At 39.2% G+C, this 15046-nt stretch overlaps 1 protein-coding gene across 1 annotated transcript; it reads right to left on the reverse strand.

Moving 5' to 3' along the window:
* Positions 1–1626: 1626 nt before the first annotated feature.
* sra1 (steroid receptor RNA activator 1) lies at positions 1627–6738 on the reverse strand. Its single transcript, XM_058374304.1, has 5 exons — positions 6631–6738; positions 6162–6284; positions 4385–4638; positions 3707–3815; positions 1627–2335 (listed from the first exon to the last, which is right to left on the reverse strand). Exons 1-5 carry the CDS (start codon positions 6653–6655, stop codon positions 2145–2147), a joined length of 702 nt encoding a protein of 233 aa, XP_058230287.1. The 5' UTR covers positions 6656–6738; the 3' UTR covers positions 1627–2144.
* Between the last annotated feature and the right edge of the window lie 8308 nt (positions 6739–15046).

The raw sequence follows: 15046 nt of genomic DNA on the forward strand, positions 1-15046 counted from the left end.
ACTTATATAAAATACTGTGGAATAGATTGATGTAGTACTGACCCTCCACTTTATTAGGAACACTTGTACACCTGCTCAATTCATGCAGTTATCCAATAACAACACAAGGCATGAGTCCAGCACTTCAGTTAATGTTCACATCCAACTTCAGCACGGAGAAAACGTGTGATCTCGCTGACTTTAACCACGGCGTGGATGTTGGTGCCATGAATGGACCATTTCATGTTTGCACTGCTCAGGTGATTTTTTTTCATGCCCAGTTCCAGTCACAGATATCACTGAGCCTATGATTGATTGATTGAAAAACTGCATAAATGAGCAGGTGTATAGGTGTTCCTAATAAAGTAGACGGTGAGTGTGAGTCTTCTAAATGTCACGGCCATCTGAATTATTTCTTATACCTGAAGTAACGACTCATTTACTAAATATATTGGATGCTTTGCTGTGGCAACCCCAAACAGGGAGCAGTGAAAGAAGAGGAAGAATAACAACAACTAGGTCTTATTGAATATGTAGGGTAAGATTAGAGAAAGGTGAACTTTGATATAAGGTTGCTTCACAAGCCTGTCTAACTTGTTCCACATACATTAATCTTGTGAGTCCTCTGTAGTTACACATGTACTATGGAAACCTGTTATGATTCTGTATTAAGGATAAGGTTCAGTGTACTTCTCCACCTCCCCTTAAGTCAGCAAAAATGTTCCATTTGAACAGACTTGAACAGAGAATTTTTATTGTCAGACTTTATATCATCAACAAAAGATTTTAATGTCAGAAAAGAAACTTAGAATCTCACAAGTGTCTCAGGTTACGTATATAAGCCGGGGCCCTTTAGAGGGAGCTCAAAACAATTCAGTATCTACTATATGTTTGCTTTTTTTGTCAAATTGTTCACTACAATGCAGTTGTCCTGAGGTGAAATTTGTTATCTTTAATATCTAAATGTCATCTACGAGTTAGCTTTCAGCAGGTACACTACATTGCCAAATGTTTTGGGACACCCCTCCAAATCATTGAGTTCAGGTGTTGTTTTTCAGGGGTTGGGCTTGTGTTCCAGTGAAAGGAACTCTTAATGCTTCAGCATACCAAGACATTTTGGACAATTTCATGCTCCCATCTTTGTGGGAACAGTTTGGGGATGACCCCTTCCTGTTCCAACATGACTGCACACCAGTGCACAAAGCAAGGTCCATAAAGACATGGATGAGAGAGTTTGGTGTGGAGGAACTTGACTGGCCTGCACAGAGTCCTGACCTCAACCCCATAGAACACCTTTGGGATGAATTAGAGCGGAGACTGTGAGCCAGGTCTTCTCGACCAACATGGAATGGTCAAAAATTCCCATAAAAGCTGTTATAGCTGCAAAGGGCAGGCCAACCCCATATTAATCACTACAGATTAAAAATAGGATGTCATTAAAGTTCATGCGTATGTAACGGCAGATGTCCCAGAACCTTTGGCAATAGTGAATATGGTGATATGGGGGTGTTTTTCCAAATGTGCACCAAATGTGCTTGAGCCCAATTTGGGTAGTTTGGGATTCACAGCTGTACTCAAACCCATGTGATTAATATGAATCTGAATCTTAGTTCTACACACACTTTGAGAAATGAGACACTCCAACTGTAGCTTTCTGTATACAGTTATTTAATTATACATTAATATATTTTACATATGCAACAACTTGGAATAGGATGGAAAATGTTGTAGAAACAGTCGTGCCACTCCAACGCACAGGTTGGGGAATTTCACATAAACACCGAGCTATTTGGAAAAAAAATAATTAAAAGATGTGGTTGCATAGAAAAAAAATGTAAACTTAACCCCGCTGTCTCATGATGCGGTATTGCAGTTTAATTGGATAAGATTGTAGATTCTAGGTCATAAAGTCCAGTTAAACCATAACATCCATCACCGAGATTCTCCCTCAGTCAGTCCACTCCCTGCCCGTATAATCAGTGATATAAAGAGCAATAAAATGATAAGAATATCATAGACTAGATTATAGTATTAACAGCACTGCAGTACTGCAGCATGAACTCTCCCTCTCATAATCACAGCAGCTCTGGAGAAAAGGTTTAATGAGTAGTGTCCTGTAATCAGTAAGGCTCAGAAGAAAAGGAGGAGAAGCTTTAAACACATCCTCATTGATCTGAATCAGCAGAGGCCTCGCTGGGAAGTGCCATGTCCGTCTGCAGCAGCTCTGGACTCAGGGCGCGGGTTTCCGCAATGAGACGCTTGACTCCCACCATCCACTGGCTCACTTCGTTAACGTAGTCCACCATCAGGGCTCGGTGGATCTCATCGGCTTTGTCCCAATTCTTATTGCTCAGCTCTTTAAAAAAAAATAAAAATAAATAAATAAGTCAGATAAGTGTCATTTAGTTAGTCAGGGAGCAGAATTGTTCATTATGTAGTATTTAGTAGGAAGTGTAAGCTAATTTATTACAGCGTAAACTCATGTGAATAAAGTCACACGTCTTTGAGTACGATGAAAGGATGTTGGGCAAAAACCCTGGTTAGTGTCAGTTTAAAGAAATGTGTTTTCCCATAATGCACCAGTAGGACCCCTGAGAAACTCAACTGCATTTTTTTCCCCTTTATTTGACCAGAACATTAAAAGAAAATCTTAATAACACAGGACATACAGGTGAAATAAAAGTTTCTCCCACAGCGCTGTGATTATAATTAAATGTTGTTGAGTGATTTTCTATAACAGTCTAATCTGCTCTTACAGTAATTCCAGCTGGGTTTTTTTTATCCTAGCATCTGTCCCTCGCAATGGCAGGGTCCGCTGTTTGTAGTCGATCATTTGATCCGCATGATTTGGCACAAGTTTTACACCGGATGCCCTTCCTGTCACAACCCTCCCATTTTTATCCGGGCTTGGGACCGGCACTGAGAATTAACTCTCCAGTGGCTGGAGTGGTGTCCTGCCCGGGAATCGAACCCGGGCCACGGCAATGAGAGTGCGGGATCTTGCCGCTGTATCACCAGGAGGCCCAATTCCAGCTGCATTTATTCTAATAAATTACTGTTAACAATTTAAGCAGATGCTCCACAAGAAAAAAGTAAAAAAGTAAAGTATTCAGCTTTTCAGTAGATTAATGGCTTATTACAGAACTCTGGTGTCAGAGCATTATAACGGTCAGAAACAAAGCTGTGTCTAATAACTTCAGATAAAGGAATGTGTTAAAAATGAAAGAGAGAAGGTTACTACTGTAGTGAAAGTGATAACAGGAATTGCTCTGTTTCACAGACTTTCCACAACATTACGTGTAACTATAAATGGATACAAATAAACGGGTAATGCTTTAATTATTGTTTCTATTAACTGTGGTGTTAGAGAAATAAACACACTAGAGCATTCTGTTACAAAAATAATCTGATGATTTTATAATTGTTAGCATGTCCTACAGTTCGATCATCAAACACAAGAAGAAGGTTAAAATGAATCTGAGGGAAGTGCATCATATATAAACAGAGCTGGTTCACTTTGTTTGCTTTCTTATCTACATTATCCTCCGAACTCCAATGCAAAACAACAGGAGCTAAAAGATATACATATTAACTCCTTGGTATAGTCAGTAAACCTTTTACATGCAGCGTGTTCAACTGTCAAGAAACGCAACCATTAAAATGTTTATGGAAATAGAAAAGAGACAGTGTTAAAATTGAAGATGTTTCTCAAGACAGAGCGGCTCACCTTGGGAAAGTGCGTTCATCCTGCATTTAACCGGAAGAGAGAGTTTACCACTTCGCCACATCTCTTCAAATATCTTCAGCCGCCTCTCAACGTCATCACACACCTGTTTCTGTAAATCAAAGCATCTTAGGGTTTAATGCTCCTAAATCTTGTACAGTTTCAGATATGAATGCACTCCCAGTCCTCATTAGACATACCTCTAAGAAATAACAGCCAGAATGAACTGCTGCACATTTATATCAATGAAAATAATAGAAAGTAAAAACTTGTCTTTTAATATTTAGGTCCAGATATAAAACTGATCTAAAAGAGAACGGAGGTTATGCTCATTACTAGGTTTAGCTAAAGGTCTCTAGCATCAGATAAAGAGACATACACATTCAATTTAAAACCAGATCAGATTTCTAAAACTCAAACCTGAAAAAATATATATAGAAATGCGACTAAAAAGTGCTCCTTCATGATGAGACGAGACAGGATTAAACTGGAGTGTTTGGACTGGATTATTTTTAACTACTAAAGCAGACATAATTTTTAGAGCATGATGTTAATATTACTATAAGTGTTGCTATGGGGAGTTTTAAAAGGAGGTAGAGATCATGCTAAAGATCAGACCTGATGCCTCTGCTATTTATCTCCTGTGACTCCTCCCCCAGATTATATTTTCCATATTATTACCTTTACGGTTTGCCGGCATGCGGTCAACGCCCAGAGAAGCGACGCTTGGACATTGTTAAGGTTTGGTTCATTCTCCGCTGGTACAGTCGAGTCAGGCTGGATCTTCGGAGAAGACTGGTGCGAATCTGCTGCTCTGCCTGAAGAAACGTGACTCTTAGGAGGTGGAGTGAATCCAGCCACAGGAGGAGGCACTGGATTACTTGGCGGAATTGAGTTCATGGCTGGAGATCCATGATGGATCCCTGAACTAGGGCCTGAAAAAACAAACAGGGGAGGAAGTTAGAATCTTTAAAATCATCGCACAGGGGAGATCTGTTGTCTCTCGACTGCATCTACAGTGGATATAAAAAGTCTACACGCACTTGAGAGGAACCAGGCTCTGAAGGGAACCTCATCCTCATTTGGGTGACACTGGACAGTAAATATGAATAATGTCCTTTCTACAACAGCAACCAAGAGCCCTTGAGGAACAAATAGGTCAGTATAGTTTCTGAGTTCATTATAGACTTAGCACTAATTCCTTGACAGATGAAACGGTGGTTCAAAGTCGATGTCTCCAAGTGGTTCTATCCACAGCAGTCCCCTGGCTCACAGGCTGTCCACGCAGATCTATCCACAGCAGCAGTGAACACCACCAAGTGAAGAGACTCCACCCAGGGGTAGAGCATCTTGATGGAACAGGCTGGTCCAGAAGATTTTATACAGCATTCAATCTTTTTTGGGTAAATGTCAGTCTTGACTTATCAATATTTTGCTATTCTTCCCTCCAAAAGATGTTGTCACATCTCCTATGCACAGCCCTCTTCAGGTCACCCCACAGATTTTCGATTGGATTTAGATCTGGACTCTTTGCGACAAAATCGACTGGTATCTGGATGTAGTCATTAATCTTTACACCCTGATTAAAGCCCCTACAGAAAAGTAGCCTGAAAGCATGATGCTGCCACCTCCATGCTTCACTGTGGGGACGGTGTTCTTTTATGGGCAAAAAACTCTTATTACTCCTCACACTGCACCTCGCTCCCTCTGATCCACTAGCACTACTCGACTGGTCCCACCATCTCTCAGGGTCAGAGGTAGGTATACATCTAGACTCTTCTCTGTTCTGGCACCGAGGTGGTGGAATAAACTTCCCCTAGATGTCCGAACAGCTGAGTCACTGACCACTGATGTGACTGATGAAGACCTACCTCTTCCTGAAGCACTTAAACTAGCTCTTATTTTTCCCTGTTTGTTTTATGTATTGTTGTATGTTCTTTAAAGAAAATACAGTTTTTAGACTGACGGAATCCCAAGTCTGTGATCTACTGAACCAGTGTTAATGTATACAAGAGTGCTTTGAAGTCTGTGTCGATAGATACAGACAATAATACCCCACAATAAAAAGCTGCCATTTCCACAGGAGTGTGTAGACAGTTATATCTGTACATCTACATCTGATGGATGTGTGATGAAACACTCAATCCAATCACATTAGATTATTACAAATAAGTGTTTTGACAACTGTGATATCTTTATAAACTTTAGAAATAATGACTCGAGAAAGTACACACACACACACAATTCCCATGGTTCATTGTGTAACATCCAATGCCTGCTTCTGTGAAACTCAATTAAAGGTGAGAGCTAAAAGAGTGATGGTGATGGTGATGATGATGATGATGATGATGATGATGATAATGACGATGATGATGTAAGAAGATGTAAACAGATCTAGTGAAAATACACAAAAAACACAAATTCAAGCCATTCATCTAATCTGAAGAATCTGACTCACTCTGAGCTGAAAGTTGAGGTGGAGGAACCCTCTTGTTGAGAAGATTCCGTTTCTGTCCCCCAGTGTTGGTCTGTGAGCCGTAAGAAAACTGTGGAGGATCATTCCATCCCCTCTCCTGATTCCCTAAACACAAAACACAGCAGATTTATACATACTTAGGTTGACACTTTTTTCTCCTAACCGTATTCCGAAAACTTCCGCCTCCATGCAGCTTGTAAACAAGCATTAGAGCCAATCCTTGAGTAGGTCACGGGAAATCAGCCAATCCGAGTGAGGAGGCGGGATGAGTATTAACCAATCATAGCGTTTTTCCCGAAATACAGGTGGGAAATAATAAGGCTACGTGGAACCGGTAGACAGATATAGACAGCGGATTAGTTTATCGCGGGGAAGAATTCCTAAATAATTATTATTACAACCAGTTTCTAACAATATAAATAATAACATAAGTGATATTATTTTTTTTTACCTGGTTTAATATAAAAGTCGCTCATAGCAGCCAAAGCACAAAAGTTAAGACAGGACGATACGCGGATGCCGACACAACACCCTGAAGTGTGAGTAACCGGAACTTCAGGAATTTCTATAGCTCATTAAATTTCACAATAAAAGTCTCTTTGCGACTCGGATGCTTAGACTGACCACTTACTCTAGTTTGTGGAAAAATGAATTAAAATACAATTAAGTGATTAATGTGTTTACTTTACACAATGGATTTTCTTTAGTTAAATCTGGTGCAGTGTTTGTCTTTTCTTTTGAAAGGGGGCCAATAATTTTGTAGCCCACTGGTTGATCCAAATCAACTTAAATGTTGAATACAACTGGCTGTACTGGGCTAGTAAAGCACATCAAACCAGTGAGAAAATGACTGAATATATTTACCTTGGATTTGTCCATATGATCAGTGTGTATGCAGTGGAAATAATTTCATGATTTTATACACTTTTGAATGGTTTTCTAGTCTGATGTATTTCAGGGCAGGATGTGATGGATATGGATGTTGGATATGATCGGTACCCAAATCACAGAAGAGAGTGACGTGAGCAGCAACCTATTGCTCATCTTATTAATCAGCTCTCTGAGAGAAATCCAAACCTCCAGAGTGTCAAGAAGTAGAACAGAAGATTATGTACAGCATGTAACTATGGTGCTATGATTACGTGGACGGTCACCTAGGCAACGTGGGGTCGATGAGGATGACCGTGGAACATAGTGGGGACGTTTTATAAGCTAAACTCATGGAGAGGTCATGACTTTTTTTATTTGTACTCGAGCACATGGAGGGAAGCATTCCTGAAGAAAGCAGGTTTCCATACTTCATGAAATTTCCCTTTTCCTCACACTGCATATGAAGAAAGATGACCTTTTGACACTTTCATATATCATCAACATGATGTGATCACGCTGTCTCGGGAACATTAGGAAACTTACAGTTTCCTAGTTCTCTGAGCTATACCGTTATTTTTGATTTGATAAGTAGCGTGTATAATGGTTCATGCCTTTGTGTATTTCAGATCTAATATTAAATCTGTGCATAGCTTTTTAATTATATCACTGATGACTGATGACTCTTTTTCCTGCACGTTTGGATCAGCAGTGAATTATATTTCCTCAACCATCTAATAACTTTTTCTTTTCCTTTACAATTCCACTGTGTTTCCTCTCCAAATGTCACTGTGACTTTTGAGGTTTTATGAGCCTGTCACTGAGAGTTATGTCTAATGTCCAGATTTTTTTGAAAAATAAAATGATGAATTAGAGCAGAGACTGTGAGCCAGGCCAAAACTGGGACATCTGCCTTTACATGGACATGAATATAATATGGAGTTGTCCCGAACTTTACAGCTATAACAGCTTCAAATCTTCTGGGAAGGCTTTCCACAAGGTTTAGGAGTGTGTTTATGGGAATTTGTGACCATTCCTCTAGAAGTGCATTTGTGAGGTCAGGGACTGATGTTGGACGAGAAGGTCTGGCTCGCAGTTTCTGCTCTAATTCATCCCAAAGGTGTTCTATCAGGTTGAGGTCAAGACTGTGTGAAGTTCCTCCACACCAAACTCTCTCATCCATGTCTTTATGGACCTTGCTTTGTGCACTGGTGTGTAGTCATGTTGGACCAGGAAGGGGAAGCATTAAGAGTTCCTTTCACTGGACCTAAGGACCTAAGTCCAACCCCTGAAAAACAACACCTGAATTCAATGATTTGGATGGGTGTCCCAATACTTTTGGCAAAATAGTGTATTTATCTATATTTTCTACAGTTAATCTTGCTTAAAATTCTTAGATTTCTTTGTATTTTTTATCGTTGTGCACCAATACACTCAAGGCAAATTCTTTGTAGGTGTGAAACCCCCAGTATTTGGCAATAAAGCTGATTCTGATTCTACTGAAGAATGTTTGAATAATAAAACTGGATTGTGTCAGGAACATGACGGTCTTCTATCACCTCTCGTGCTTGTGTTAGAAACCTGGCCTGATGGAGGTGCTGTAAGAGTGAAATTTAGTATAGAAAGAAACTAGAATCACTTTTTGATATATGACGTTTTGTTGTTGTTGCTAAACAGCCATTTAATACAACTTATAACAGAAAATTCAACTTAAGATCTGTGACATTTATTAGTTCATTACGGTTATTAAAATGTGACACATTGAATTGAATGATGTTCAGATTCAGACATCCACCTTCCAAAGGAAGTTTTACTTCATCACCCAGTTTTCTGGACCAAAAGCCAGAGTGTAAAATTCCCATCAAAGCATTTTCCTAAATAATAAAGAATAAAGAAGTGTCTGCGATTCACGTGCATTTAATCCGAATGCATTCTGTTACACAGTGTAACGTCTCTGCTCGTATTTACAGTGGAGCTACACAGGGCTGGGTTCAGCTCTATCAGCTCTGCTGCTTCCTATCAGATCATTGCGACACCGTCGAGTGATGCACCGCATGCTAAGCAGGTCATACAAAGGCCAGATGAGGAAAACATACTGAATGACATATGCCCTTTTTTTGTCAGTCAATTATATCTTATAAAGTGTATTAAAGGAAAATGAAATGGTTGAATTCTCTTCTTTTATCAGATGAGTCAGTAACTGTGAAGTGATAGTGGTGGTTTTCATGAATTTCATTAATTTTGACAGTGGTACTTATTTATACTTTTGTACGTAATCAGCATGTTTCAGCCAGATCGAGCGTTTCTCTCTTAAGTAATTCATTTGATGTAGTGTTTTCATTATAAATCAACTCCTTGTGTATTTTTTAGCATAGTATTAAATCAAATGATTAAATTAACCTACATTTAAAAAAATAAGTTAATATAATTCTCATTGTGGTCAGAGAAATTCTCAGTTTGAATGAAATATTTGGTGCAGAATGAAACTGTAGGTCTGATATTTAGATAGAGGTGGTTTTTCATGGTCGCAGGCTTTCAAACTACAGTTTATTCAGATGCCAATACTTCACATATCTTCTGCTAAACATTGCATCACACACTTTCAAGGATTACCTAAGTAAAAGAGGAACAAAGATGACTCATTAGTGACCGGTGTGTGCTCTCAAATCTGCCCTAAAAGTCATTCTCAGATTTTCCATGATAGCTGACTCGTGTTATGAATGGTCAGTGTTTTCCCGAGCGTGATATAAGATGATGTTTTACAATGGAATAATGAACATGATGCTCAGATAGATTGACAGATAAATGCGGGACCAGTTTTGCTTTTGTGCGTAAACACTTCAGATATTAATAATTTTCGGATTTTGGATTTATGTTGTACAAAATACTGTTCACATCTACAGCACTTCATACTGTGTCCATGTTCCTTGTTCATTCCTTTGAGAGGAATAACTCAGTAACACACACACAAAGCATACTTTATCAATATCAGTTTGAAAGTGTCTGAAGTAACAAGAAAAACCTGCAGATGTTACACATAAGGGTTAAGCGTTTGAAAAATGAATTTCAATTTTTTTTTTTAACTGGACACACAAAACAGACATGATCTGAGAGCATGAAAATAATCCTGGACAGTGTTTACATTTGTCACTGTTACTAAAACCAACGTAGTGTAATGTATATGTAGTGAGATGTGGGCATTATTTTGTATTAAATGAGACATTTATTGTAGGATAAAGACAATATAGTGTTGGATTTATTTTTGTTTTCAATTTATTACTGTATACTCCATGTTTGTAGAACTGATGTTGTGTTAACATGATTAAATAGGAGTTTATGTATTTATTTTTTTCTTTAATATGACTTTATGACTATATGACTTTTTCTCGTGGCGCTCAGGGGAACACCAATACAATTTGTGGGATTTTTTTTTTTCTTTTACTTGAAGGTATTGAAAAATCCAGGTGATGTAAGTTATATTTCTCGCGTAACTGCTTAAAGGTCATGGACAAGCTGCCAATGAATAAATGTTCTAACCTGGACGCGTCTTTCATTTTATTTCTATGTGTGAAAAATGATGTCTTTTTCTTGATATGGTACACAGGATTGTGCCATAGTTCAATTCAATTCGATTTTTATTTGCATAGCGCTTTTAACAATGAACATTGTCTCAAAGCAGCTTTACAGAACATAAGAAACAAAAAACATAGTGCAGAAAGTCCTAGATGTTAGACAAAACCATAATTATAGTGGAGTCAGAGCAGGTAGGTGATTACCATGTAGTATTGCTTTCCATTATAGTTCTGTAAATAGTGTTGTTTATGTAGCAGGGAATAGTTTTGTTTTGTGTTTATATTGTATGAGTTTGAGTTTACTGTTAGTTTGTACAAGTGGGCTCTCCTTAAAAAGGTAGGGGATCAGTAGCACTCAACCCTTCCTCTTGTGGGTTGGCGCACACCATCACAAGCTCAAAAGCTTACTGCATGAGGTTCACCACCTGGTTCAAGCACCTAGTCATTCTGGGTCTTCAGTGGATGAAGCTCCACAACTGTCCTGGCGGCACAGTCGACCCACTGGTCCCAGGGCATTTGGCAGATGGCATTAGAGATCGGAGGCAGGGTTGTGCAGTGTGTGGTGTGATAAATGCTTCAACTTTGGCAAGGATCACTGTTTTAAATCTGCTGCAGGCAACGAACAGAAGCTGGTGCAAACCTCTGCAAATGATCCAAAATACAGTTGCATAACTTTATTTCAACCTTCCGAAGTTCTCCCACACCACACCATCCCACAAAGTCCAAAACAGCCCAGCACCCTCTCACCTCTTATCACAACTCACACTGCTCAATGTTCCCTCAGATCTTCTAGCACTGGTCGACTCATCCCATTTGTAACCACTAGGTTACAAGGAAGATATGCATCAAGACTCCATCTGTTCTGGCACTTCGGTGGTGGAATAAACTTCCCCAGGTGTCTGAACAGCACTTTTGAAGGTCACTCTGGATAAGGATGCCTGCCAAATGCTCTAAATATAAATGTAAATTTAACCTAGAGTATTTTAGAACTGCCTAGTGCTTGAACCCCAGACATTCCCCACTTCATCTGTTTTGTATTAAATTTCATTTAAAAATAATTAGGAGGAGGGAGCTAACAACAAACGTGAAATATAATACATTCTTGCCCAGAGAGCAAAACTCCACACCGTATGTCAACAGACACAACAGACACAGATTACTGAGTTTGCACCTGGTCATAAAGTGTCATTTTTTAATTATGGTCAAGTTTTGTTGGGAAAAGTCAGTGTGGTGTTTAAATTTGAAGCTTACCTAATGCCCCACACTGATGAAGTTCTTGATCAGTTAGGTGTGGCCCTGGATTTGACAAATGGATCCTTCTGACTCCAATATCTCTGGAAATATTGGTTATTTCCAATTGAGTTACACCAATTTGTGACCCTTGCTTTGGGTTTTTCCTCAGCAGCGTTCCAGAGACTCATAGAGAGAATGCTTATGCCACTGTCTACCTGGAGAATTTTTTTCATTTCATTGTCTGTACCACTTATCTGATCTATCCTTGGGTCACAGGGAGCTTGTGCCTATCCCAGGCATCATCAGGCATCAAGGCAGGATACACCCTGGACGGAGTGCCAACCCATCACAGGACACACAATACAGGCAATTTAGAGACTCCAATCAGCCTAGATGCATGTCTTTGGACTGTGGTAGGAAACTCACCAAGCACGGGGAGAACATGCAAACTCCACACACACAGTGAGTGGGAGTGAGACTCGAACCCAGGACGCTGTAGGTGAACGTGCTAACCACTAAGCCACCGTACCGCCGCCTTAAGAAATTATTATCTATAATAATGATTGGCACTTTCAGCATCTGAGGGCTGTCTTGAGACCTCTGAGTTAACAAGACTTATGGTGAACCCAAAGAAGTGTGCAATTAGACAGGTAGAAGGACGTACAGTATCTGGGCTTCCACTTGGGACATGTCCATTTGGGGTGTGTCTGCAAATCAATAAAACAGTGGTGATTGCAGCCTGCCTGAGACCTAAGATCAAAAAGACAGTTCCTGGTGCTGGCTGGTTATTATTGTAGGTGGGTGGAGCCGTAGCAAAAGGTTTTTATTCATGTAAAAGCTGCAGTCCAGTGGTCAACTCGTTCATTCTCCTGACTTCTCTCTCCCTTGTTTTGCAGACAGATACATCGGACAGGAAGTGTCCCAGGTGATGGAAGCTCTTGGTGCAAGTGCAACAGAGGAGGAGAGTCTGGTTATCAAATGCATCAACTCAGCCAATGAGGGTTAAGGGCTGTGCTCAATGGTCCAGTGTGTGGTAGCTTGGTGGACCTGGGCTTCCAGTCGTTGGTCCAACACCTTAACCATGGAGCTACCACTTCCCTTTTATGACTGGGGTAACGTTGACGATGGTGGAGAGAAAATCATAAACTAGGAATTTTGGGGAATGTGAATGGAAATTTGTGTTGGAGATCAAGACAAAAGAACACAATTACCTTTATTTAAACCTCAAACAATAAACTAAACTAATAAAGGGGATTATGAAAAAAGCATAGTAAAATATTTATATTTATGTCAAAATATCACTGGTCTCAGCTATTCACAATAAACACATGACATTCTCATGCAGTCTTACAGCTTAAAGATTTGTCTTGGTTAATTGGTGAAATCGTGAATCAGGTTATTAGTTAAGTAGAACAAAGAAGGGAAGTCTGTTCTGTTGTGTCATGTTCACATGACCTATAAATCCAGCAGACTTTTTCTAACTGGTATAGCAGCCTACCAATAGCATCACCATTTGAGCAGGCCAATAACAATACACATACATATGTGGGTGTGGTCATGAAAACAGCTTATTTTATAGAATAAATCTGCTTTCAGTTGATGAAATGTGCCCTTATTGAATATATAAGTGCAGTTATTTGCTCTGATTACATTTGGGATAACTGGACATTGCCACAAATTGCACTTGGATGTTCATGCCTGTTCATCCACCCTGTAAGAACCCTTACAAAAATTGCAGGTTTCTGGCAAACCTGCATATTTTCATATGCACACTTGGTTTGTAGCACACTTCTGATGAACTTTGTAGCAAATAATGTATTAAATACGTACTGTTTGCAGCAAGTTCACATTTGGTGTACCGTAAGTAATCTGTAATCTGTAAGTGGACAGTTATAGAGCTGGACTCTAAGGGAATGGCTCTTGAAAACTTCATTCGGCTCATCAGCCAGCAATCATGACAAGAAAATCTTTCTGGTGTCTAAAAACCTTCCTTTAGCGTTGTCAACAGTACCAAAAAATGATCTGACAGATAATCCAGCATTCTCTAGTTTATTTATAGTTACAGCTTTTAATTACCCACAATTAATAATCAATAAATACCAAGTAAATATTATGCTCAGTGAGGGGATTGTACTATGCAAATAATTGTGCTTCAATGCTTCTCATATTCATATAGACTACATGCAGTAGTTAATGGAGCTGGATCATTTGATATGGACGTGTAAAGTGTGGATCATTAAGCTGCAAATCCAGCTTGTTGCAAATTCCCAAATTCCTGCTTCTAAAATGTGCATGGCTTTATACATGTGACAAAGCATCCATGGATATAAGATTAGTTTCCTGTCAGGAATATTTCTTTATAAATCAAGTGCACAGGAAGCTGCACATGCACACTCCAGACCCTTACACACCCTTCATATAAATATTCCCTCACTGTCAGTGTCGATCTGATCGCTTGACATACCAAGCCTGTGAAAGACGATCTGTTTACTGATCTGTTTACTAGGGTTTTGTATCCTGTGTTTTTTTCTCAGCACTGTCTGAGTGTTGCCCCAGTTTGTCGATCACTGGCCCTTTTGCTGATATGATATTGTTTACAATTTGGATTTTTGCTGAAATCTCTGCCACCTGCCACTCTCATCTTTAATCATCTTCATCGACTTCATCGACTTCATCTTTAACTCTCATTTGTTTGTTTGTGTGGACAAAATAATTCAGGGAGATTAGAGATGATTGTAACATGTTCGATTTCTCAACAAACACGCGACCGATCACATCCGTTTCAGTTTAGTTCTTATTTCACATTGCAGTAAGCAGCATCCTGTGGCAAACAGCCAATTAAGCAAGAATGTTTTTTTTTTTTATTTTCATGATCTTGGCCATGACATGACTCAAAAGTTAAATAATAGAATGTATATGTAAAAGTTTTAAATGTTGTTTCACTGACTGTCTACAGCTACATGGTGTTTAAAAATCATCTCTTTCTTTGTGTTTTCTCTCTCTCTCTCTCTCTCTCTCACACACACACACACATGCACACACAATTCAAATGCTGAATTCTATTCAATTTATTTGTACAGCACTTTTAACAATGGACATTGTCTCAACGCAGCTTTACAGAAGTATAGAATCAAATTATAAAGTTAAGTTACTGTTTTATCCATAATGTGCAAGTCTGAGGCGAACGAGTACATC

The sequence above is a fragment of the Hemibagrus wyckioides genome, linkage group LG22, assembly GCF_019097595.1.
Source record: "Hemibagrus wyckioides isolate EC202008001 linkage group LG22, SWU_Hwy_1.0, whole genome shotgun sequence".
NCBI classification, from domain to species: Eukaryota; Metazoa; Chordata; class Actinopteri; order Siluriformes; family Bagridae; genus Hemibagrus; species Hemibagrus wyckioides.